This window comes from Oncorhynchus tshawytscha, linkage group LG02 (assembly GCF_018296145.1).
Source record: "Oncorhynchus tshawytscha isolate Ot180627B linkage group LG02, Otsh_v2.0, whole genome shotgun sequence".
NCBI classification, from domain to species: domain Eukaryota; kingdom Metazoa; phylum Chordata; class Actinopteri; order Salmoniformes; family Salmonidae; genus Oncorhynchus; species Oncorhynchus tshawytscha.
Window position 1 is genome coordinate 63,921,292 of NC_056430.1, and position 27,725 is coordinate 63,949,016.

General features: G+C 43.8%; 1 protein-coding gene across 2 annotated transcripts; it reads right to left on the reverse strand.

The window, feature by feature from the left end:
* Window positions 1-1,194: 1,194 nt before the first annotated feature.
* On the reverse strand, window positions 1,195-27,725 carry LOC112245630 (sphingosine kinase 1-like). Of its 2 annotated transcripts, XR_002952772.2 has the most exons (6): window positions 27,110-27,725; window positions 12,862-13,011; window positions 7,609-7,703; window positions 7,174-7,289; window positions 4,590-5,552; window positions 1,195-4,442 (listed from the first exon to the last, which is right to left on the reverse strand). XR_002952772.2 is itself a non-coding variant. In XM_024413757.2 (5 exons), exons 1-5 carry the CDS (start codon window positions 27,534-27,536, stop codon window positions 4,640-4,642), a joined length of 1,701 nt encoding a protein of 566 aa, XP_024269525.1. In that variant the 5' UTR covers window positions 27,537-27,724; the 3' UTR covers window positions 1,195-4,639. The 2 variants fall into 2 exon arrangements, 1 of the variants encoding a protein (XP_024269525.1); XM_024413757.2 differs by having other exon boundaries at window positions 1,195-5,552; window positions 27,110-27,724.

Sequence of the window (27,725 nt, forward strand, 5' to 3'; positions counted from 1 at the left end):
AGTACTGTGAAAGAAAGTGCAGAGATTAACGCCATCTGGTTCTTCAATAGCCTAGTCCCAAATCTGTTTGTGTGGTCTGTGCCAAGAATACACAAACAGATCTGGAACTGGGCTAGTTGTGATAGTGCTTCCTGGTTTATTTGAACAGTCGTTGTTTACATCCATCTGAAATATATTATTATGCTCTTGCTTTTGGCCAGAAATATTCTGTGGGTCCATTACCCTTGTGTTTACCGGTGTGCTGAAAACGAGGGCGTTGACTAATCTTTTTGCTTGAACAAAGATGCTTAGTGTTCATGAGTGTGAGACAGTACAATGTGCCATTGTCAATGAGTGAGACAAACTGATTATTGTAAAGAAGAAAAGGACATGTGAATGGGTTGTTGATTTCATTTTTTTCTCCCACCTTTTTAAAAGTAATTCCTGTACCAAGCATAGCAATCAGGCTTCCATTACTTCTCTTCCTCTGACTTTCTTCCTCTTTTCCTGCCTGTACAGTACGCCCTTAAGAACGTTCCTTTGCTCTCCCAATTTAGGCTGCAGTACTTGTAGCGTTGCAGCCTTAGTTGGTTCCTGTCAAAATTCTCCTGTGTTTGCAACCTTCAATCTCTCTCTCTCATGCCCATGTTTCGCCACTATTGCAAAAACACTGAAAATAATGTGAAGCCATGTCTCAAGAAAACATGGAGGATTTCAAGCACATGAAGTTATGTACTATTTTCTGTGTACGTTTATATTCAGACTTATTCATTACTGCGAGAGATTTCCAGCCAAAGCATGTAACATGTTGCTTTTAGCCTTGAACGGACATAAGACTTGACTGTACGATGTGAACATTTCCACAGTGGCCTGTTTTGGTAAACGAATAAACTTATGATTTTTAGCCTGATCCCTCTGTACAGAAGTCATCACTATACTATAAATACATCATATATTTAACAAACTTGAGCTCTGTAAGTGGTCATGTGAACGCTTGGGACATGTGCATACATTTGCAGTCTTTTACAGTTCCTTTCATTATGTTAAGACCTGTTTTAAAGTGATGCATTAAACTTTGCAAGCAGTACCATGGTTACAAGTTGTCGCTTGTGGTGGATTAAAGTTGGTTCTACAACAGAGTAGTGTTTAGTTGACCTCACTTAAAAGAACAAAAACGGCAACTTTAATCGTGTAATTCAAAAGAAACAAGAAAGGTTTTGGTTTTCACTTTATTTGATTCAACATTTTGCCAAGTGGAAAAATAGAACTCTGTATTCAACTCAAGTAAAGAACATCAATCAAGATTTATAAAAAGAACAGTTACTATCCCTTCACCAAATACACCTGAAAAACACTGTCAATAAGACAACAGTCAAGCAGCAGCAGTAAGATGGTTACATCTAACAAATCCAAGAGTTTTGGGTTCGTAGCGGACTGAAGTTCTTTAGCTAGACACCTTCAAGTGTCAACAATGGAGTATATTAGGGCCTGTGCCTGAGTTTTCAAACGGGGACATCTAAGCTGCATCAACCCTCTTTTTTTTGTTGTTCTTAAGCAAGCACTCAATTCAACTGGAAATGGGTTACAGGAGTTGGTCCGTCCCCTTAGAAATCCAATGAGGAAATGAAATATTCAAGATTAATAGGACCGGTATCAAGTCTTCTAAGCATCAGTACAGTACACACCCCTCTTCCCACCACTAAGGGGCAACATGTTCAAGGCACACCAAACAGTTTCAGGGGCTCTTTCTCAATCGTTTAAAATCTGTCCTCGTTTCCTTTCCTGCATTGCTCTGATCTAAAAGAACTGGCCAGGTGAAAGCCTGCCAGCCTACTGATGAGCTTCCACCATGTTTTCACCTGACAAATGTTTACCAATCAGTGCAAACAAGCAGAGAAAATGAAGAGGGTAAGAATTGTTACAACTGAGAAAGTGCCAGGGGCTGCATAGGCTATGAGTAGGGCACAGAGTTTAGTCAAGTGAAGTGGTCAGGAAAAATCTCATGGCCCAAGCTAGCTACAAGGAATGGATTTGAGCATATGTCAAGCCCGAGCCAAGCAGAACACTCCCGTGAAAATCAGAATTCTGAACAACAATTAAGCGACTCGTTTGCATCTTGATATTTTCACCCCCATTTCCCCATCATAATGACTCATTGATTTCCAGCATGCTAAGGGGCGCGTTCCTCTGCCCTGGTGTTGCCGACGACTGCCAGAGCTTACAACTCCTAGATAGGTATTTTTATGTATCAGCTAACCATGTAATACTGTTGCAATCTGTCAGTCGGATGTGGCACACAACGTCTGAGCAGGAGAACGCAACCAAGGTAAGGATTGGAAAGTCATGTGCTGCTGCTCTAAAATAGCAATCAGTAGGGGAGGAACGCCAGATGAGCTCAATCAATTCAGCAGTAGGGGGAGGAATGAGATGAGCTCATGTCCCTGAAAGGGTTAAAAGCAGAGTTAATCATTTTGTACTTTAAACAATGCAAGGGTGTTTTCTTTTGCATGTGGCACAGCTAAAATCACATGTCATTTCTTTAAATATGTAATTTTGGTCTTCCCCATTTATAATTATTTAGACTGGACTGATGACAGGTTTGCAACATCAAAAAACCCAGTCATTGCATAATATCACAACATGAAACTGACATTTTTGCATTTTGGGAAGATCTTGTGGCCCAAATGTGCACTCAGTCATATCAGGGGCATTTGTGGCTCCAAAAATATAAACTGAGGCCCAACAACATTCTCTCAGGGTATCCCCCAATTCCATGACCTCTTATCCCCTAAGGCGAACAAGATGAATATAAACATCTTTCTTTCCCAGTGTCAGTCAGAACCTTATGTTAAACATGATGCTCATTCTCCACAGCAGTGTATCTGTGGAGAAGGGCTGTGTGCCAAGACCACGTCTGCATCCCTATGGGCTCTGTTCAAAAGTAGTGCACTTTATAGAGAATAGGGTGCCATTTGGGATGCACTCCACACAATGCTGGTCCCTCATGCAGCATTTAGCAAGTCAATACTCTCCCTCATCCCTCCCTCTTTTCCATCCCCTGACCAATGTGCTGTTTAATCAAGCGCCACCTCTTCCTTTTGTGTTTAAGGCAAAATAATCACCCTAGTTCCCGAGAGTTCAGAATCAGTACAGAAGAAGGCTAAGAAGAGTGTAAACTCAGGCTAGCTACTGTATTAGCATCACATTAGCCTTAGGTTGCTCTTGTCATTTCGTAGTTTCTTCTCTGTTTTAAAGCTTTATGATAAGGTGATGATTGCTGCGAAGGGGAAGGGATTTGTACAGTGTGTGTGTAGTGTACTGTTGGTGTCAGCTGTAGGCAGACAAAAGAAACGGACTGCTCTGTGGTGCACTGCAGTGTCGAGAAAGGGAGGAGGAGGGGATGGATTGGATGGATGGGGGAGGGGTATGGGGCAAGACTGCAGTTGGAGACCTGATACAGGCACTACAAGTCATCAATCACATAACCTGGACCTGTACTACATGCCTTCCTCTGCAGGACAGGCCACAGCACAATAAATAAAGGTAGTGTCTCTCACTCTAGGCTGTTTTAAAGCTAGTGGTTCATGGAAATATGAGGTATAAAACAAGCACATATCAAATTACTTGAAGATACGTCTTCTTTAGTATATTTGTTTGCATGTCAATGTAAGGTGGCTGGTTGGTTGAAGAAGTCATGGACGTATGGTGCATTTCCAGCTCATCACAATGACTAATCCAAAATAAACTTTAATCTTTTCAAATCCAAAACCGGTCAACAAGTAGTCCAGAGTCCGGGTCCGGCGCCCACGATAAACTACTGACCCTCAAGATTCAAGGTAATCAAAAATAACCCTATGGTAATTGAGCAGATGGTTGAGGGAGGATTTCGGCATCGGCGCAACTGTCCCCTAATTACTTGAGTTCAAATTAATTGGTTTCTAATAATGTCAATGCTGGCTCCCGGAGATTGTATGTATCTTCCATATGTCCACGTCACAGCGGATGAGAGCAGTGAAGGCATCTATCCAAACCCCATTCGTTGCATAAGAAGGAAAATTAAAGTTGAGATACCCTCCCATTAGACATAAAGCATGCCCGGGGTCTGTGAGGGACAGGGTGGGTGACTGACACTACATCAAGCCCTACATCATATGTACCCCTGGTACGGAGAATGTATGTGTGGTGGGGCGAAAATATTCATATTTCATGAGTTACTCCATAAGACAGCAGAGCTCTTGATCGATCTCTCACCTTGGTTCTAGTCATGTATTCATGTCATAGCTTGGAACAGCCAATTAAAGGCCAGTTGCTTTGTGCTAGTGGGAAGCCATCTTAGAACAGCCTAAATGCTAATGAATGGGAGATTGAGAACATTGGGCTCTGTAGAAATGAAACGTACCCACCCATTGTGAACTTTTTGTGTTCTAGCCTTGCTCCTCCTTCATGGCACATCCAATCCAAACCTTCAATTCAAAGAATAAATTCAGAAAGAAGACTAAAGTACATTAATCCCACCTCCCTTTAAGATGTGAGCAGAAAATGCTACGCTAATTGTTAGCATAGCATCATCCAGAAAATGCTAACTAATGTTAGCTTTTAGTGTAGCATACCATTAGCATAACATGCTAACGCTAGCCATCTATCCAGTGGATCTTGTTAATCATCTAGTGATGAGCCTGGCTATCCCGCCGTGTACCTGGGCCTGGACCGGCCCATACTCCACCACCTCCCCATCCACTGTGATCACCCCTTTTGGCGAGTAAGGCTCCAGCCGCAGCGCCCGCACCCGGGTGTACACCAGGTGGGGGCAGTTGTTGGCCAGGTGGGTGCCCTTCTCCATGGCCAGGAAGAGACGGAGCAGGGCCGTGCGTGATATGCCTGCTCGGACATATATCAGGTGGATGAGGCCGTCATCAAGTGTAGAGTCGGGTGCAGCATACAGGTCCTTTGCCAGGTGAGACTGGTACATGGCCAGCATGAGGACAAAGTCCTCCTCGGGCACCACCACCCAGTCACTGGGCACCGGCTGGTCCAGGGGCACCAAGAGAGAGTCTGGCGGGCCTGTTAGGGTGGCATTAGCGGACATGGGTTCCCAATTCTTCGCCTTGAAGGCGATGTTTGAGTTACGGGAGTTGTGAGCTGCGTTCTGGCACGGCGAGTCCTTCGAAGGCCGGCAGAGGAGGGTAGAGGAGCAGAATGCAGACGATGGCGGTTGGCATTGAGGTGACACGCTCGTCATCTCCTCCAACGAGACTGACGATTGCCTATCCTCCTCTCCATCCACCTCGTCAACCGGCAGGTATGCCAGGCGGCCCTTATACACCCTCAAAGATGCCAACCTGACCAACGTCCCCATGGTGAAGCGGGCGGCGCCCACGTGGCGGTACTTCTCGCTCTCCACGTCCACGTCAGCCACAAAGCCCCAGGCCAGCGAGAGGAAGGAGAAGAGGCGGGTGGGGTTGGAGGGGCTGGAGCCCAGGTGGACGGAGGCCAGGTCCATGCGAGACACCAGGCCCTTACACAGCAGGAAGCCACAGCTGACCAGCAGCTCTTCACTTGACACCGGCTGGGCCCTGTCAGGGGGGAGGAGAGAGAAAGAGGGGGGAGAAGGAAGAGGAGGGGGAGTTAGCGGTAGACACGACAGACAAAAGACAAGCCCAGCTGGGAGAGAGAGAGGGGGAGGGGGGGGGTGATGGGGTAGAGAGGTCATGGGACTACCAGCCCCACATCAACCACTCAGCCTGCTGTCTTTTCTCCTCTACACCTCAGCCTATTAGATAATGACGTCTCAATAGAGTTCCGTACGATTGGGGTCACGTCCATATGGCAGCATATCCATATTCAGCGTGTATTCATGATTCATCCTAGGCATTAGGCTCACCATTCAATAACAGCCATTGATTGGGGTCTCTGTTCGGCTTTCTTTTATCACGTTTTTATAGACAATAACGTCGTACCATTTTGAGCTATTTTCTTAGTCACTGAAAAGAGAACTGGGGTGTAGTATCTCTTAACAACCAGTAGAGGGAGTTCTAACTATAAACTATTAGAGTCATCCGATTCCACTGCTCAAGGCAAAACTGACCCGTTTTACCGTTGTGTCCTATAGCCTACAGCCCAAACAGATCTGGGACCAGCATATATACACATAGAACAACCAGTGATACAGTAAGCCACTGTTGATCAGAGCAGCAGATAATATTCTGGATCCCCTGCAGGGCAGAGAGAACAAAACAGACTCTGGGTCCTTCCTCTCATTGTGTGGCAGGTTGACTGGGGCTTCTGGTGGCAGAGATGGACAGAAAGGAGGGCATGCTGGTAGTGTAATTGTGATTCATTGTGTTGATGTTCTGTACTGTGGTGGTTAAAGAATGAGCCAGCAGCAGTATGTTTGTTCTCCACTACTGATTCTGGGGATTTACTCAATACATTTTGTCAAACATGTGGGCAGTAGTAGGCCCTGTGCTGGCGTAGATTGTTGTCTATAGTGTATCCTTCTTTACGGTCTTCCTGGAAGTATATTTCTCACACAACTGGATAAATTGGTTTTCAACTAATTATTCCCTTATTTGAGATAATCACTGATCCAACATGGGAAACATCAACGCAATGCATTACTTGACACAAATAATCATGCCTGATTGAGTACCTCAATGGAAGATGAGGGGGGAAGCACGCATTTTCAAAGTACATTATTGGGACTAACTGCTGCTAACTAACTGCTACATGGTGGTCTTGGTGTGTCACCCACCCAGAGTAGTGGTGTCTAACTGCTACATTGGGGTCTTGGTGTGTCACCCACCCAGAGTAGTGGTGTCTAACTGCTACATTGGGGTCTTGGTGTGTCACCCACCCAGAGTAGTGGTGTCTAACTGCTACATTGGGGTCTTGGTGTGTCACCCACCCAGAGTGGTGGTGGTAGTGGTGTCTAACCCACCCACCCAGAGTAGTGGTGTCTAACTGCTACATTGGGGTCTTGGTGTCACCCACCCAGAGTAGTGGTGTCTAACTGCTACATTGGGGTCTTGGTGTGTCACCCACCCAGAGTAGTGGTGTCTAACTGCTACATTGGGGTCTTGGTGTGTCACCCACCCAGAGTAGTGGTGTCTAACAACTACATTGGAGTCTTGGTGTGCCATCCACCCAGAGTAGTGGTGTCTAACTGCTACACTGGGGTTTTGATGTGTCACCCACCCAGAGTAGTGGTGTATAGAGGCAGCCAGGGCGTTACCAGAGCCCCCAGGTAGAATTCCCAGTGGGGTCTGGATGGCCTCCTCCCAGTCCTCTCTCTCCATCAGGCCATTCACAACCTGGGGGGAACAGATAGAGCAGGGGTCACCCAACAGCTAGAGAGCAACCAGATCTAGGGCCACTTTCACAGAAATAAGGCCTGGTCTAAACTAAAGTGCACTTTCAGTGGAAACTCTCCAAAAATAGGCTTAAAAATCAGTGCCTATGCAACAATATGCAAGGTCAGGCAGAACCACGGATCTCAGCAAACTGGGGTTTGAGGTTTAGAAGCTAAAAGGATGCCATGTTGGCACCAGAAGTTCCAAGACAGTTACTAGGTCAAGTAAGAATGCAAATTTGAATTATTGTCGGGAATGGATTATTGTATTTGTACCTCACCTCAAACAGCAGTCCGTCTCCGGACATGATGACTAGAGCACCCCACTGTGACAGGTCAGCCTCTCTCACCAACTCCCTGGCATGGTTCTGCCGCTCTGAAAACATACAAGGAAGAAGAGTACATTTACATGTGTTTAGGTGTGTGCGTGGCTGTAAAACCACTGTGTTATTGTAGTGTCAAAATCCCTCTCTTTTGTAGTTGTGAGACCTTCCAATCACTTCGGGAATGAAGTGGGTGTGTAGTTTGACAAAGTGCAGAAATTTGAGATGGAGAGGACAAGGGCAGGTATGACCCTTCTGGGGACAAACTGTTGTGAATACAATAGCTGAACAACAAAACACAGGGAACATGGAATGTAGACTACAGTGGAGGTTGGTGGTAGAGGACAACTGATAGGCCACCTACAGTACCAGGCTCAGTGGAGGCTGGTGAGGGGAGGATGGCTCATAAATGTCGAACGGAGAAAATGGAATGGCAAACTATATATTTGATGTATTTGTTACCATTCCACCAATTCCGCTCCAGCCATTACCACAAACCCGTCCTCCTCAATTAAGGTGCCACAAACCTGTGACCAGGCGAGCAGCACATGTCTTTAGGGCAGAGAGGACAGTTGATATGCCACCTTAATGAAATGCAGTATCACATTGCAAATTAGATTAAAAGGCCAAATTACGTTATAGGGCCCTCCATCAAATTAGACTGGGGCAATCAGCAGATTGTACATTGCGACAGGAGTAGGATTACGTTTAATTTATGATGCTGATCAAAGGTCAGATTTCGTCTTTCTCCCCCAATGGTTAAGGTTGGGCTTAGAGGAGGGTAAGCTGATCCTAGAACTGTATCCATCATTCCACTAGGAGAAGGATTACCTTTCCCCTAGCACTGACCTAAGGTCAGTTTTGTGTTATTTCCCTGTATGGTTAAGGTTATGCATAGGTGAGGGCAAACTGCTCGTAGAGCTGTAATACATTTTCTTTAGGGGGCAGTAGTCTATCAGTGGAGGCTGCTGAGGGGAGGACGGCTCATGATAATGGCCGGAAGAGAGGAAACCACATGGAAACCATGTTTGATACCATTCCACCAATTCTGCTCCAGCCATTACCATAAGCCCATCCTCCCCAATTAAGGTGCCACAAACCTGTGTAGTCTATATATAGTGAGTGACTGGTACTGTTACTTTCCAATCGCACCTTTTATTCCCCTACATTTCCCTAACACTCTGCCGGGTTAATATTAGTAGCACACTCGCAGAGAGAAGCGCACACACACATTTCCTCTCTCCTCAAAACACATTCTTTATAAAAGGCCAGACTGTCTAAGAGCTCTTTGGTTGTAGCCACTCAAGCTTAACAGCATAAGCCAAGTCTTTCTTTCTTCCCCAAGGAATCTTATCTTTACCTCTCAAAGGCTGTGTTTACACAGGCAGCCCAGTTCTGGTCTTTTGACCAATCAGATCTTTTTCATTAGCTGATCTAATTGGTCAAAAATATCAGAATTGGGCTGCTTGTGTGATCGCAGTGTCTGTTTGCACAGAGATACTGTATAGTAGTGTTTCCCAACTCCGGTCCTCCAGTAACCCCAGCAGTACATATGGTTGTTGTGGGCCCCTGACAAGCAATACCCTCTCTCTCTGTTTCCTTTCTGTGTATGTAGTCTACAAGACAGTAGTGTGATTGTTCGCTGCGTCGTTTTATGCTGGTCTTGACACAACAGTAGTGCGCATTCCCCTCTGCAACATAGCCTCAGTAATCGGATGCCTCCCCCGAGGCCTATGTCCCAAATGGCACCCTATTCCCGCCATGTGGTCAAAAGCAGTGCACTATGTAGGGAATAGGGTGCCATTTGAGACGCAGAACCTTTCATACCTTTCATTCATTACCCTCCTGCTGGGCCTGAGAACAGTATACAGGCAAATCAATTTCCCTTCATCAGTCTCCTCACGTGGCATTTGCATGTGCAGAGGCTGTGAACACAGTGTGTGTAGATAGGCAGTCAGTGTCAAGACGGAGGGCAGCGCAGCTGGAAAATATTAGGAGGCTGGTCGCTGCGTAGGAGATGTTGATGTTGTTTACATCCTCCCTTTACTGTTAATGGGGATAGCTGATCGTAGCCGATAGCACTTTAACACACACATGCTCACACTCATACACACAGACAGCTCAGGGAGGGGGGAGTTGGTGCTTGTTGTGTTTGTTGTGGTGATGGGTTGGATGGTCTGGGACTGGGCGCAGTGCAGTACTGTAGTGTAGCTTGACTGACCGGCTCAGTCTCTGGGCTGCAAGCAATTGTTCTTCCTTTTCCCAGTTCTGTGGCTCTGGAATGAGACAATCATTACACTGCTCCTTTTTCTCCATACTGGCCCTGCGGTGGAGGGGAGGTGTGTGTGAGTTTGGACAACTATCCTGTTCTCTACTGTGTGTGTGTGTGTGTGTGAGTTTGGACAACTATCCTGTTCTCTACTGTGTGTGTGTGGACAACTATCCTGTTCTCTACTGTGTGTGTGTGTGTGTGTGTGACAACTATCCTGTGTGTGTGTGTGTGTGTGTGTGGACAACTATCCTGTTCTCTACTGTGTGTGTGTGTGTGTGTGTGGACAACTATCCTGTTCTCTACTGTGTGTGTGTGTGTGTGGACAACTATCCTGTTCTCTACTGTGTGTGGACAACTATCCTGTTCTCTACTGTGTGTGTGTGTGTGTGTGTGTGTGTGTTCTCTATGTGTGTGTGTGTGTGTGTGTGTGTTTGGACAACTATTCTGTTCTCTGCACTGGGTGTGTGGGTGTGCATTTGTCTCTCAGGGTTGGTCTCAGGGCAGCCATTGTTGTCCCTCTAAAGAAGCTACAATTCGGACTCGGATTCCAAAAAAAGAAAGAGCGCAAGGCTTAACCTCCAATGCCACCATGCAGTTTCATGTCCCCAGACTCCCCTCGTTCCTACTCACTTTGCTTCACTCTCCTGTCCCTCTCCTCCCAGTCACACTCTCACTGACCCTGCCTCACACAAAAGGAGGTTCCAAACCCATCTCACACTAGGGTATATACAGTATGCTGCTGGGCTGAGTAAGGACACAGACATGACAGACATGACATTTAAAAAAAGGACCATTTAATGTTCTAGGTACGATGAGGACTGCGCCAGGGATCCATAATGCACACTGACAGTAATAGCAGGGATCCTTTTCTTTGCAGGTCAGGATTACCAGGACTACCTGTTCACAAAGGCTACGCTGTGTGTGTGTCTATCTGGAGACTTTGGGTCAACAGAGGTGGCGCAGAAGAGGCAGTGGTGTGTGTGTGTGTGTATAGATAAGTCAACCAGGTTGGGAGCTGGAGGACACGCTGTGGCAGCTTAGTCAGCACCCAGGGACAGGGATGTAGAACCAGTAGAATCACCTCACCACACTCTCTCTGAGACCAGGCCACAGGGCCACAGGCTATAGAACTCACTGTACTGTTTTGAAAACCAACCACAGCTAGGTTACAACGGCACTGGAAAGATAACATCCTGCAACAGATTCGCCTAGGTCTCAAACTGACAATAGTAAACAGTGATTTTTTCTACTATCTTGTTTTCTGGGCCACATATTATGGACATTTACTGTTCTATTCCAAAACCACCACAGCTGGCACTGATATAGATGGGTCACACCTGCACTAATCTCACTGGAAAGACTGTCACTGGGAGAATAAGAAGAAGAAGATTAACATCCTGCCACTTTCCATCTGTTAGGGTGTCTCTCAATAAGGTGGCTTCCTTTCCTTGTATAATTACTTAACCTTTACTTAACTAGGCAAGTCAGTTAAGAACAAATTCTTATTTACAATGACGGCCTGCCCCAGCCAAACCCGGACAACGCTGGACCAATTGTGTGCTGCTCTATGGGACTCCCAATCACGGATGGTTGTGATACAGCCTGGAATTGAACCAGGGTCTGTAGTGATGCCTCTGGCACTGAGATACTTTTCTTCTTCGTCTGAACTGACAGAGAGAAGGCGTCCTCCTACCATTGATTCTTTTCAGAGAGAGAAACAGAGATCCATTGAGACCCTTGCGCCAAGCCTCCTCCATGCCCAGTTGCCCAGTCTCCCTCTGGGCAGTGGACTCATCCTTCCCCTCCCTCTGGCACCGCCACACAGCCAGGGCTCCAATAATGGGCCTGTCCTCGCTCATTAGCGTCCCCATGCTAACCGTCCGCTAGGCTAGCACAGCTCTGGCCCTGCCTCAGTCTCACTGGATTAGCACTGAGAGACACTGATATTTTCCTTTCACATTGACCATTTCAGCATGGTTCCAGTAAATGGATTACCAGGCCAGCCAGTACAGCTTGGCTCGGCTGGACTCTTTAGTGTTAAAAGGGGTAGCAATGGTGATGCAGAATCTTTGTTTGCAAACTAACACCTGCACAACCTGTCTTACTCTGAAAAGTGTTGGCATCTACCTGTATGGTGACTACCTGTCTTTTCTTCTCTCCAATTTCAACATATTCAGCATTTCAGAATGCGTTCAGAGGATTGCTCTCTGTTTTGGGAAAGGGATTCATTATCTTGCCTGCTCTCTGACACTGCAGTGATTTAAGAACAGAGGGAGAGAAACTCAATAGCCTGAAAGGAGGGCGGAAATGTAGGGCTTCAAAAGCTACATCTGGGTCATATTCATTAGGCCCCAAACAGTGGAAAACATAGTAGACTGCCTAAACGTGTCCAACAAGAAACTTTTCATTTTCAGTTGTAAAGCGTTTTGCTAAGGTGTGCCCTAATGGATATGACCCATTTGATGAGCATTGAACCAGAAGCCTAATACAAAACTAGTACATTATCTTACAATGTCCCCAGGCTGTGGCAGCATACATGACAATGATTACCCGATCAATGTGGCTAATAAGTTACATCAAACCCCCCACACTATTATTATCCAGGCTGCATCACATCCGGCCCGTGATTAGGAGTCCTGTAGGGTGGCACACAATTGGCCCAGCGTCATCCGGGTTAGGGGAGGGTTTGGCCGGGTAGTGCTTTGACAGTCGGATTATTCATTGGACCTGTCATTGCAGGTGTTAGTGTAGGATATTGACCTGTGATCACCTGTGTGTCAGTGTATGCACATGCATTAACTCAGCAGAGATGACGTGTGTGTGTGTGTGTGTGTGTGCCTGCGCCGTTTACCTGCGAGTGTGTGCATGCCCTTACAGTACGCTATACTCACCAGTGATGACCAGAGTGTGTGCATGCCCTTACAGTACGCTATACTCACCAGTGATGACCAGTGTGTGTGGGACACCGGCCTCGTTAAGCATGTGTTGGACGTGTCCGGTGAAGAGGCTGAGGGCCTGGCCCTTCCCACTGTGGGGGTTCACCAGTAGCATGACGCTGCAGGGACGGTGCACCTCACTGTAAAGCACGCCTACAACAGAGAGATGCACGGACAGGGATTATGACAGATGTTAGACCTATTTTTGGTGACCTTTGCAGAAAATCCCACAAACACAGAATCCCATACAAAAACAATTATAATGGGAACATTTTAAATCGCTAAAGTTCATATTCAGATTAGAGTGTTTAACACAATGTTTAGCTTAATTATATATTTCTTTCCCCTTTCCAATGTTCTACTCAAGGTGAGGGTTGATGGTCACTAGACTTGATGCTTAACGTTATGGATTATTCTCATGTCTGTTGATAGTGATTGACACCAGACTGGATGTACAAGGACACACTGATTCTGTTGCAGCAGACAGTCATTGCATTTTGTGTTTTACTTCCTAAAAGCCTCTCGGGCTGCTGTTATCAGAACATTTGGTGCTGTCTGATTAGGACATAAAGGGCCCGTCTCCAAGAGGCCAGTTAGACATTTTATTTGTTTCCGAGCTGTGTGTTGTGTCCCTGTTGCAACTTGTAATAAACCAGGTAGATTTCTGATTGACTCAATCTGTGACTTCTCTTCTCTTTCGTTACAACAATAGGCAATGGAGGGAGAAGCTTGATGTTACTATTATTAAGGCCAGGAGTTTTTCCTGACCATGTTCCATGACCAGGCACTATAACAAGGGCCCTGAGTTTTTCCTGTTCAGGTCACATTGGTGGTCAGGAAAAACTCCCATCCCTTATTTCTAACATTAATCCTCAGACTATACTGATTAGACAAACACTCAGAACTATGACTCAGGGCTTCTTTGCCAATTATTAACTTTCTGCATCAGTCCGCTCTAGCTAAACCATTCTGGGAAATTAAAGTATTTTAGTCACGGAGGATGGGGAAGCCAGGTAAACAAGTTTGACAGATGATGAACGACTTGAATGACTTGCTATGGGTGGAGAACAAGGACAGTGCTTTGGATGCTTCCTGGATGAGGTCATCCACCAACATCAAACCTAATTGGCAGGACGTGTTTTTCTAGACGACCCCACGTCTACTGAAGCTACTGTCAACATATATCGCAGACTACACCATTACAAGTTAGGAAACACCACCTATCAGAGTTATAGTATCTGAACTACTGCAAACAGTGTATTGCAGACCATGGTTGTGTCCCAAATGGCACCCTATTCCCTTTATAGTAGTGCGCTACAAAGGGAATAGGGTGCCGTTAGGGACACAGCCTCTGACAACACAGGTTAGATTATGAAACACCACCTATCAGTACTGTAGATATGTGGTATCTGTGGAGTTTGGTCACAGGGCTTTGACTTAGCGTAACAGGGCGTAAGATGGAATGGGGTGTGTCTACTGTAGGTGCCTTGTCACAAGGCAGTTAAAGTGACAACGTGTTTTCTTGTGTGTTTGATAACACATGGCCTCAGTTAACATAGCCTTCCTACTTTGCTTGACGTATACTGAACAAAAATATCAACTCAACATGTAAAGTGTTTGTCCCGTGTTTCGTGAGCTGAAATAAAAGATCCCAGAAATGATCCTTAAGCACAAAGTGTATTTCTCTCAATTTTTTGTGCAAACATTAGTTTACGTCCCTGTCAGTGTGCATTTCTCCTTTGCCAAGATTATCCATCCACCTGACACGAGTGGCATATCACAAAACTGATTAAACAACATGATCATTACACAAGATGGCACTGACAGATATGTTCGCCTCGCTTCGAGTTTTTAGGAAACTATATATTATTTCTTACAGTGTTTCCCAGGAAATCTTAAGTCGTATTACATACAGCCGGGAAGAACTATTGGATATTAGAGCGATGTCAACTTACCAACATTACCGCCAGGAATACAACTTTCCCTAAGTGGATCCTCTGTGTGGACCACCACCCAGGACAATGGATCTAATCCCAGAAGCTGACCCAAAACAACGGCACCGCAGAAGGGGCAGACGGAGCTCCCTCCTGGTCAGGCTCCGTAGACGGGCACATTGCCCACAGCTCCCGAGTATACTACTCGCCAATGTCCAGTCTCTTGACAACAAGGTAAATGAAATTCGAACATGGGTTGCCTTCCGCAGAGATATCAGAGATTGTAACATCCTCTGATTCACGGAAACATGCCTCTCTCGGGATATGTTGTCGGAATCGATTCAGCCACCAGGCTTCTCCATGCATCACGCCGACAGTGATAAACACCTCTCTGGGAAGAGGAAGGGCGGGGGTGTATGCTTTACGATTAATGACTTGTGGTGTAATCATAACAACATACAGGAACTCAAGTCCTTCTGCTCACCCAACCTACAATTCCTTACAATCAAATGCCGGCCATATTACCTCCAAAGATAATTCTCGGCGGTTATAGTCACAGCTGTGTACATTCCCCCTCAAGCAGATACCACAACGGCCCATAAGGAACTTCACTGGACTCTATGTAAACCATATATCCTGAGGCTGCATTTATTGTAGCTGGGGATTTATTGTAGCTGGGGATTTTAAAAATGCAAATTTGAGAACAAGGCTACCTAAATTCTATCAGCATGTTGATTGTAGTACACGTGGGGTAATAATCTAACTTCTGTGATGCATACAAAGCCTTCCCCTGCCTTCCCCTTGACAAATCCGACCACGACACATTCCAGACAAACTAAGAACTCTTTGCCCGCTTTGAGGATAATACAGTGCCACCGTTGCAGCCCGTTAACAAGGACTGCGCCCCCCTCTCCTTCTCTGTGGCTGAGGTGAGTAAAACATTTAAACATGTTAACCTTCACAAGGCTGCTGGCCTAGACCGGCATCCCTAGTCACGTCCTCAGAGCATGCGCAGACCAGCTGGCTGGTGTGTTTACGGACATATTCAATCGCTCCCTATCCCAGTCTGCTGTACCCATATGCTTCAAGATGGCCACCATTGTTCCTGTGCCCAAGAAGGCAAAGAACTGAACTAAATGAATACTGCCCCGTAGCACTCACTTCTGTCATCATGAAGTGCTTTGAGAGACTAGTCAAGGATCATATCACCACCACCTTACCGGCCATCCACTTCAGTTTGTATACCGCCCCAACGGGTCCACAGATTATGCAATCGCCATCACACTGCACAATCACATCTGGACAAGAGGAATACCTATGTAAGAATGCTGTTCATTGACTACAGCTCAGCTTTCAATACCATAGTACCCTCCAAGCTCATCATCAAGCTGGAGGCCCTGGGTCTCAACCCCTCCCTGCACAATTGGGTCCTGGAATTTCTGACGGGCCGCCCCCATGTGATGAAGGTAGGAAACAACATCTCCATCTCTTCGCTGACACTCAACACTGGGGCCCCATAAGGGTGCATGCCTCCTCCTGTACTCCCTGTTCACTGCGTGGCCATGCACGCCTCCAACTCAATCATCAAGTTTGCAGACGACAACAGTAGTGGGCTTGATTACCAACAACGATGAGACAGCCAAAAGGGAGGAGGTGAGGGCACTCAGAGTGTGGTGTCAGGAAAATAACCTCTCACTCACCGTAAACAAAACAAAGGAGATTATCCTGCACTTCAGGAAACAGCAGAGGGAGCACCCCTCTATCCACATTGAAAGGACAGCAGTGGAAAAGCTGGAAATTTTTAAGTTCCTCGGCTTACACATCACAGACAAACTGAAATTGTCCACCCACACAGACAGTGTGGTGAAGAGACTATGCCCTCCCAGGCCCACCCATGGCTGTGCCCCTGCCCAGTCATGTGAAATCCATAGATTAGGGCCTAATGAATTTCTCAATTGACTGATTTCCTTATATGAACTGTAACTCAGTAAAATCATTAAAACTGTCCATATCTTTGCTCAGTATAGATAAAAGCTTTGTAGCGGCCCCAAATACACTTCCATCTAAAATACATTTAAAAAAACATCCTCACACAAAATATAGGTTGAAGCAACATCATGAATTTGCTAAAAAAGCCACACAGTTTTTCATGTCTCATTCATGTCTCATTCTAATCACATACCAACAATAGTGTTTTCGGTTCATTCCAAGTTGAATTCACGTTTACCACTTCAATATCAACCAAATTGGATGTTTATCTGATGTCTTTGCCTAATGGGACGTCCCTTTTTTCCCTAAGAAAAAGGGTTTCTATGAAATGTGGACCCTTTCATAACAAGTAATGAAGTCCTGGGAGGATGGAGATGGCAGGACCCTCATTTATAACTGTTGTGTAAATTTCACACAATTTCTACATGCTCCATTTATGAAAAGTCTGTGCACGTACAAAAATATTGAGATGTATCGATATTTTGCAGTGACTTTTTCAAGCTAAACATGTGTGTATGCTGCCTGTCCGCACACTGACACATTCTACAAAATCGATATACAATCAAACAATTTAAAAGTAGGCTAAATGCTACAGCCCACACCCCCAGACGAATTGTTGTTCAGTATTTTGTTTATCAATACACTATTGGGGTTCTATGTCCTGCTTTGGTGGGCTCGGAGTTTAAACAGACAATGATATTACGCTCCCATCACACAGCAACAGCTTACCCATACTGTCAAATTACAGTACCAGTCAAAAGTTTGGACACACCTACTCATTACTCACTTCATCCAAACGAAACTACTCCGGTACATTATATTGTCAGTTATATGATACTGTCAGTTCAGGGATTATTGAGAGACGGGACAATCTCTACTTTTCTTCACAAATATTTTTCAAAATATTAACAACATTTGAAATACACAATACCAGTTAAAGGTTTGGACACACCTACTTTTTCTTTATTTGGACTATTCTCTACATTGTAGAATAATAGTGAAGACATCAAAACTGTGAAATAACACATATGGAATCAAGTAGTAACCAAAAAAAGTGTTCAAACAAAGATTGTTCAAAGCCACCCTTTGCCTTGACAGCTTTGCAGACTCTTGGCATTCTGTTTTATTTATTAATACAATTTTCATCATATCCCCCATTTGCACATAATACATGTCAGCTTGCAATACAATATTTAAACCACTCGCAGATGTGTGTATGCAGGTAGGTCTAGAATTTGTGGAGAGGTGAGCACATTCTCACATCAGGTAAATGTATTATAAATTTCAACTTTTGTGTGAAAAATGGCACACAGACATTTTGGGGTTATATTTTGTACTTAAGCACGGTTTATAAATGAGGCCCCAGGGCAGTGCCCTCATAAATAATTTGGCATGGACCTGTGCCAACCCAGCTGGCAAGGGCCCCAACCATGCTGTGTTTTTGCTTCATCATTACCCACGAGGCCCGCCTTGTCTGGACCCATTGACACTTCCTCTTAGCCACCCTACCCATTCCCAAAAATTCCTTCATTATAAACTGGCTGTGGTTGAGAGTACCACCTCCACCTACGGTCTTGGTTGTCAGCAAGATGCAATGGTTAGGGTCAGTTTTTCCAGGTGAAAACTGGTCTCTAGCTCACCTGACCACGAAAGCACTTGGCCCTAGTTATATTATGGCCCTAGTATCCTACAGCCTATAACTAGGGTTTGGACGTTTTCCTGGTCAAATCAGGGAACATCCAGTATAACCCATCATCAGCTAAACAACATGGCTCATTGCCACATGACACATCTAGAAGAAACCAACAAAGTACACATGCAAACAGAGAGAAATAAATTAACAATCTGGGTTTCTCTAGAAATAAACTGACATTGCTCATTGTGTTCACCTCCCAACAATGGCTCTTTTGTACCACGGGGAAAGCCATGGCTGCATTTCTATTATCATCATTGTGACTAATGAATCATGATACTAGATGTTGCTCTCTGTTTGTTTTGGCCTGGTGTGGTCAGAGGTCTGAACAGATCTGTGCCCCCTTAAACAATCACATCTGAGCATGCCCAGTGGGCACGGAGGTAACACAGTAGTGTGGGGGCGGATAAAGTTGTAACACCACTTGCCATGCCCTTAAAAGGTCATAAACGTGTCATCCTTATCAAAGGTCAAATCTCTTAATCTTCACATTGTGTGGTTGCGACATGTACTGGTAGCAGACTACTATAAAACTATAGTCCGATTGTTATCTGTTTTAGTCTGTTGCCCTTGGTTAAGTAGATAAACACTGATAGTATTTATTATGACACAAAAAAAGACCATAAAAAAAGGCAGTAGACTTACTGTGGACAGACGAAGGCAAATGGGCCATAAACAATTCTTTGGGATGGTTAAAGATGCCACTAAAAGGCACTTTCCAAACCGATTACTGTAGAACCATATTGACAGTGGTAAACCAAACAACTCTGAAGGAACGCTTGCTGTCTGACCGACATTTCAACTGAATTCACTAGTGCAGTGATTAAGAAATGTCTCATCTGTAGACTTCAAAACCTAGAGAAAAACCCCATAAAGAGTATTTGTCTGGTCTAGGCCTAGGATGGCATCTTAGAATAGCAAACTTGCACAGTATTGCGTGACAGATCTCGCTTGCGACTCAGTGAAGTGTCTGTTCTCGTTAGACATGGAAGACGGAGCATTTGTTTATTTATTAGCTAACGCTCTCCACTTTTCTTTGAAACTAAACTGGGTGGCTTACAGCTTCAATTGACTATAGAAGATGTTGGTGTAGGGTGAAGTTGCCCCTAGACACACTGATCTTGGATCAGTTTTCCCTCTACTGGTTAAGGTTAGGATCGGGGGAGAGGAAGCTGATCCTAGATCTGTACCTAGGGGAAAGTTCACCCCTGAGCAATGATGTTCATATCAGGGACAGGCAGTGAAAGACTGACGACTCACAGTTGAACTTCCTTGACTTTCAGTTGAACTTCCAACAAAAACATTCTTTGAATTATGCATTAGCTATTTATTCTAATGTCGCTACTTTGAGTGTAGCTCAAATTCTCTATTTGTGGAGACTGGGGAGGTATGACACAGCGTTAATTGCGGCTGAATGAGCCTGAGATGGCCTAACTATCTTTATAGGAAGGAGGGGGAGGCATGGTGCCATGTGTTTTATATACTTGGCTGGGCCCAATATGTATTTCTGTCTGCAGTCTATGTGGTTATGAATACCTGATGTGGCCATTCTCCCCCCTCTGTCTCTCTCATTGTGTCGCTCTCTCTGTTCTTTGGGAGTTCTGTCATGGGGGAGAGGATGGGGGGGGGGGACAGGGGGTTCTGCTACCACTTCACTTACTCAGGCTCAGTAGTTTGAACATGCATCGTTCCTCCCTCCCTTCCTTGGAGTAATCCCTGATCTAACATGATCAGTGGTGTAAGCAATGCAGGGGCGTGCTCGCTTACACCTATCTGACTGTTAGATCAGCGATTACTTTAAAGTAGGGAGGAAGAAAAGATGCATTTTAAGTCTAAGACTCTTTAGGTCTTCCTTAAGAGGACCTTTTCCGCCACCTATTAGCCTTTCAACACTTTAGCTCGGCCACTTTATGGTCTCGGGCCAGACGTCACAGTTTCATAGCATCTACCATAATATTTTTTACTATTTTCTACATTGTAAAAATAATAGTGAAGACATCCAAACTAGGAAATAACACATATGGAATCATGTAGTAACCAAAAAGTGTTAAACAAATCAAAATGTATTTCATATTTTTCAAAGTAGCCACCCTTTGCCTTGATGACAGCTTTGTAGACTCTTGGCATTCTCTCAACCAGCTTCACCTGGAATGCTTTTCCAACAGTCTTGAAGGAGTTCCAACATATGCTGAGCACTTGTTGGCTGCTTTTCCTTCACTCTACTGTCCAACTCATCCCAAACGATCTCAAATGGGTTAAGGTCTGGGGATTGTGGAGGCCAGGTCATCTGATGCAGCACTCCATCACTCTCCTTCTTGGTCAAATAGCTCTTACACAGCCTGGAGGTGTGTTGGGTCATTGTCCTGTTGAAAAAAAAAATATGGTCCCACTAAGCGCAACCCAGATGGGATGGCGTATCGTTGCAGAATGCTGTGGTAGCCATGCTGGTTTAGTGTGCCTTGAATTCTAAATAAATCACTGACCGTGTCACCAGCAAAGCACCATCACACCACCTCCATGCTTCACGTTGGGAACCACACATGCAGAGATCATCTGTTCACCTACTCTGCGTCTCACAAAGACAAGGCGGTTGGAGCCAAAAATCTCAAATTTGGACTCATCAGACCAAAGGACAGATTTCCACCGGTCTAATGTCCATTGTTTGTGTTTCTTGGCCCAAGCAAGTCTCTTCTTATTATTGTTGTCCTTTAGTAGTGGTTTCTTTGCAGCAATTCGACCAAGAAGGGCTGATTCACGCAGTCTCCTCTAAACAGTTGATGTTGAGATGTGCCTTTTACTTGAACTCTGAAGCATTTATTTGGGCTGCAATTCCTGAGGCTCGTAACTCGAATGAACTTATCCTCTGCAGCAGAGGTAACTCTAGGTAATTCTTTCCTGTGCAGGTCATCATGAGCCAGTTTCATCATAGTGCTTAATGGTTTTTGTGACATCACTTGAAGAAACTTTGAAAGTTCTTGACATTTTCCAGATTGTCTGAACTTTATGTCTTAAAGTAATGATGTAATTTTTGCCTTTGCTCATTTGAGCTGTTCTTGCCATAATATGGACATGGTCTTATCAAATAGGGTTATCTTCTGTATACACCCCCCTACATTGTCACAACACAACTGATAGGCTCAAATGCATTAAGAAGGAAAGAAATTCCACAAATGAAATTTTAACAAGGCACACCTGTTAATTGAAATTGCATTCCAGGTGACTACCTCGTGAAGCTGATTGAGAGAATGCCAAGAGTGTGCAAAGCTCTCAATGCAAAGGGTGGCTACTTTGAAGAATCTCAAATATAAAATATATTTTGATTTGTTTAAAACATGATTCCATGTGTTATTTCATAGTTTTGATGTCTTCATTATCATTCTACAATGTAGAAAATAGTAAAAATAATGAAAAACCCTGGAATTAATAGACGTGTCCAAACTTTTGACTGGTACTGTATATTTTGATTGACCAAAGTATCAGCTATCACACAATGTAAAGGAACAACCTCCTAATTCTTATTTTATTATTCATAAAATGCAACTAACTGGATTTGTTAATTCTGTCAGACACAATAAAAGGCCTTTCACTTTTACATTTATTGTCCAAGGCCTTGATATGTTTAAGTTTAACATTAGATTATTCAAATATGTAATACAAATCTCCAAACTTTTGTATGTTTTATAGCACTATAGCATGCTCCAGGGCTAATTTTGTTAGCATTTTGGCCTTTTCTTAGCACAGCAAATACGTTCATAATTTAAGCATATGTTGTAGAACAGTGAATAAAATATTTTTTTATATTGACAAAAAGATAGATCTTAAAGGGGTTAGCCATTAATGACGGAGTTGACAAGCCAATGATGGAGATAACAAATTCTCAAAATACATTTTTTTGCAGATAAAAATAAAACCTGTATACAAATATTTGTAAAATATAGAAAATGATTAATTTGAAAACCCCCAATAAAAATATCACCATTTTATCAGATATTTCAGCACTCGTTATATATTTTTTTAATTTAGTTTTTTTTCCCTCTGGAGTTGACAAATTGCATTAAAATTCATATCCTAATCCATCAGTAAGCTGGAGTTGACAGTTTATGGTTGTGACCATGGTGATTTCAATATTGTTTGTTTAAATCTATCAAAAGTAGAAAGCTTTACAGACCATGATTTGCGTTGTTGCACTACATGTAATGAGGACATGAAGAAGGGGTCCTTTAAGTGTCGCTGACCCTGTTCATTCATGGTTCATTGAATTGACCAAATCTCCAGACACATTTTTTAGGAATCGCAGTTTTAAAATACATTTAGTTTAAAGTCAGAGAGTGCTATTGCAAGAGACTACACAAGATCCTTTATCAGTCAATATTCATTATTGCCCGTTTTAGAATATTAAACACTTTAAGAGTTTTAAATTGGGAGACTTTGCTCTGGACAAGGGCATTTCCGTGCATTTTGCCTAAATGAAATTGAATAATATTTCAAATATTTAGAAAATTCCAAATGCAAAATCTATCCCCTTATAAAATTCCACTAAATGTATTTTTTAATCTTTATAATAATAAAAAATAAATACATCCAACTATAAGAATTCCTGAGTTATGTGATACTGTAAGTACATAACCTGCCATGATAAGCTCAACGCCAACATACTCTTAAATAGTACAATAGTAGCAAGCCAAGTTATGCTTAATTATTGCATGTACCCATCAATGCATTCTTACACGTCAGATGTTGGTAGTACTAAATCTGGACAAACCCCCATTAGGAGAAAAGCCAGCTTCCACATTAAAGGACTTATGGATTCTAGATTATGATCACCCATTTGGCCACTAGCAGCCATAACACATATCTAAAGTATAATATGGAGAAGGACTGGGCGATATATCGTGAATGCCAGTACACAGTTATGAAGAATACACATACCGGTAAAGATTGATAAAGTGCTAAATAAACGAAAAGTTCGACAAAAAGTTTTGTCCATATTTTGTTGATCATTAAAACATCAGAATGGAGAAAAACAATTAAAACCACTTAAAATGAATGTGTTGCCATCCTAGGGCCATGCACTGCCCATAAAACATATTTAGAACTTTTGTTATTCAGAAACATCAAATACCGTGAAATACCGCCATACTGTCAAAAATATTGTGATATGATATTAATGCCTAGCCTTAATATTGAATGGATTTGTCAAAGGCTAGCACATCCACTAAATGTAGTTAGCTTAACTGTCTGCATTTGTGCTGGTAAGATACAAATCAGATGTGTCTTGTGTAGGCTGTTTTAGACCCCCCCCCCATCCCCCCGCAATTATTTTTAAAGTGATCCCGAAATCGTCTTTGGACACCTACATAAACAGTGCCTCATTAACCCAAATGCATCTTATCTATGTCTGATGGTACCTCACCAAGACAAACACAAATAGAATAGCCTTGTACACAACATCGTGGCAGTGTGTTTGAGCGAGTAAACAGATTCTGGCTGAGTTGAGACTCAAACCAGACCGACCACAAAGGGTGTGGAGGGAGGAGATGCCTGGTGTGGTGATTTGTTCTCAGAGAGAGAGAGAGACAGGGGGAGAAAGAGAGGAGAGCGAAAGAGATGCAGAGATTGAGAGAAAGATGGGGGAGAGAAAAAGTGGAAAGAGGGAGAGAGAGAGAGAGAGAGAGATGAGGGAAAGATAAAGAAGGATAGAGAGAATGGCAAAGATGGAGAGAGAAAGAGGGGTGTTAAAGAAACAGAGCGTAAGTCAGTGAAAGACACAGTGAGTGAGAGGAGCGGAGAGGATCTAACCACCGGCTGTCACTCTCCTCTTGAGTGGTGTCTCCTGGGTATTTTCGGCAGTGGGGTGAGATGGGCGAGACAGCTGAATAAAAAAACGACTCCGAAGTAAAAACTCTACGGATTTTTATAACCTATAACTGACAAGACTTTCGCAATTGATAGAATTAAACTATCACTCAGATTTAACTAAATATGTGCACCTTACATGCTTACAGTACATTGTCTGTAAACATACAACGTAACGTAACAGCAGATTATAGCCATGATACTTTACAAATAAAGCTGTGTAGAGGAAGCTGGCTACCCACCATGAAAACCCACAACCACATAGTGAGAGACTGCCCTTCTCATGGACTATAATAGACCATGTTGGTCTTTGTTGAAATGTGGTTCAAGCGTTGTGTCATTAGCCGAATAGGGAACACGCAAAGAACACAGCAAGCCATAAACAGACAAGGACCTTCACTTTCTTTTCATTGCTATACAGATGTAATTAAAATCTCATTCAATGTGCTGTACATTGTTCTGTGAAGCCATGAGGGAAAAACACAGCTACAGATTCTTATCAACATTATTGAGTGACAATGACATTTAGCTGATTTTCTGACCAGCTTGTGTGTTGTAATTCCTCTTTCTATCATCTTCACTCAGTGGCCTGAAACACTAAGCTGCTGTGAGCCCAAGGGTCTAAACAGGGAAGGCCCCAGAGAGAGGTGTGTGTGTGTGTGTGTGAGTGAGAAAGAGAGATGGGCTTAGTCAGAGGTCTTGACAGCATGTCAAGGCTCATCTTGGAGAACGTCAGACAAGAGTCCTCAGGGAAAAGGACTGCTGTCTCACTGCTGGGGCCTCCGAGTGAAAAAACACACAACTTTCCATCTTCCTCTTTTTCTCTCACGTTCTCTTCTGCTTCTGAAGCAGAGGAACAGATGTACCTATGAATACAGAGAACTCAATGCTACCTATATACTTAGAAAAAACAATAACTACAAGCTGAACCGTGGCCCTGGGGAATAAAAGATAACTCTGTAAACAGTGGACATCTGTGGTATATTGATCCGTTTCATCCAGGATCTATAATATCCGATAACGTACAATAGTATATTATTACTCCTCATTAATTTCAATGTGTGCAAGGATGTCTATATAAATACAATACGCTGTCATCCTAGTATTAAATTAGATATGCTATGTTGTATGATTACACCCAGGTTCATTACTATACCCACATTCTCTAAATGTGTATTGTAATGCATGCTGTTGTCCATGCAGTGGATCTGGTTTGTCGAAGGGGCCACTGGGTAATATATTAGTAATGGTATTGAGTGTGCTGGAAGCGACCTGCTTTGTTGCTGAAAGTAGAGTCCCTTGAGATGTGTGACAATGATGCCCGTCTTATTAATTCTCCTCCCTTGTCCCAAATGGTACCCTATTCCCTACTACAGTGCACTACTTTTGACCGGATCCCATGTAAATGGGGTGCCATTTGCGACGCGGGTTCATTTCACCCTACATATGTACTGTAATGACATGGGTGCCGCGGGATAGAAGACCATGTTGATTTACAGGCAGATGAACAGACAGTAAAGCTTCCTAAAATGGTATGTTGTTTTATGGTAATCAAATGGTTGCATAAGCATTGAGGAGATATCAATGTCAAGTTTCAAAGGCAACTATAATATCCATAGTACAGTATCTTGCAAAGTTGACTTCTATCTCATCTCTCCACTATCTTGGCTATTGGACAGTTTGATCATTGGACAGTTTGATCAGTTGTAGTTAGATTGTGCAGCAGCCCACTTCTCCCCCACCATTAGAATTGACGGCAGACAGGCATGAATTCATGTATCACGTAAATAGAAATACCTCACTTTGCTGAGGAATTTCTATAGCTCACTTCCCTTGATAAAGCCTCTATGGAATTCCCAGCATCTCGGTTTATAGGCTACCTTCGTCTGTTAAGTTAGTGTGATTGGATGACTAAGCTATAGACTTACATAGCACTTCACTTCTGGAAGGAACAACCTTTTATTGGTTCCCTGATTTGTTAGCATGGCTACAAGGTAAGAGACAATGATGTGGGTTGACCCTTGTTTCTGAACCTTACAATTAAAGTGAATTATTCCCACTAGAGTAATTATAGATTTATATCCCTTAGCACTCATACCTTTAATATGCCTATTGTCTAGATCAGGTTTTAACCCTAAACACCTGATTCAATTAGTCAACTAATCATCAAGCCTTTGACTAATTAAATCAGGTGTGTACCGGTTTAGGGTCAAAACAAGGAGAGAAGCATGTTGGGAAATCCTGATCTGGATGTTGTTTCTTCTCTGTTAGTATTTCTCTATTAGTTGGCTTAGGCCAGGGGTATTCAACTCTTACCCTACGAAGTCCGGAGCCTGCTGGTTCTGTTGTATCTGATAATTAATTGCGCACACACCTGGTGTCCAGGTGGGACTGGATTCAAAGTCCAGAGTTGAGATTGAGGGGTTTAAACTATTGTTATTCTAGATGCTGTTTTGTTGTTACTTTGGGCTGTTAAAGGTTGCTTAGTGAACATTCTGTAATTTGAGTGTCAGTCTGACCAGTCCTATTGTTTTATTCATTTACAGAAATTAGTTTAAAATATAATAGAATAGCCTGAGACAGTTGACACTGATAAGAGTGAGGAATTTGCGCCACAGCAGTAGATTAGATTATGCAAAGACAACCGTTCTTCCTATGTCAATGACTAAATCATGTGCGCAAGACAGGCATACCAACTTGATAAATAACATGAATGTGATAAGCACACACAGCACTTTCCTCAACCACAAAATTATACGAAACTATATGACTTGCTCACGATTTCTCAAATGTTGTTGACGAACAGAGCTCTCCCGGATGGTGCCAGCCCATTTCTCTGCCTCCTCCAAGTTGGCGCGTGGGTCCTGGAACTGGGATACCCGAAAGCACTGCTCGACCCGCTGCCTGGCCACTCCAGAGCTCATCCATCGTCTTTTAAAGGGGTAGAAATAGACAGAGAAGTACGCGTCCGCGTTGTCATCTGCGCTGAAAGCCCGGCAGCCGACACAGTCCCTCAAGTTGAAAACCACCTTGCTCCGTCCCGCAGGTGTTGACGTGATCTTCTGAATGGTGAGATCTCTCTCGGTTAAACTCACCGCGTACCTCACCTTTCGGTTGCCGGTGGCTGTGAATTCCCCGTACTGCAGAACCTGGGTGATTCCGTTGCGATATGGTGGAGGGTCCGATTCGGTTATCTTCGGGTCCATCCTGCGCGCAGAGGGAGGAAGGGACGCGATCCGCAGACCTGCTTGCTTGATAAGGGAATGCACACAGTCAAATACCCGCTGAAGAAGCAAGCGGTCTGCTGGGCAAGAGACTGCGAGTGATTTCAACGCTATTAAGATGTTTTCCCTTTGAAAAATAAGTGTCAGATCGCTCTCTAGTGATAGAATTGA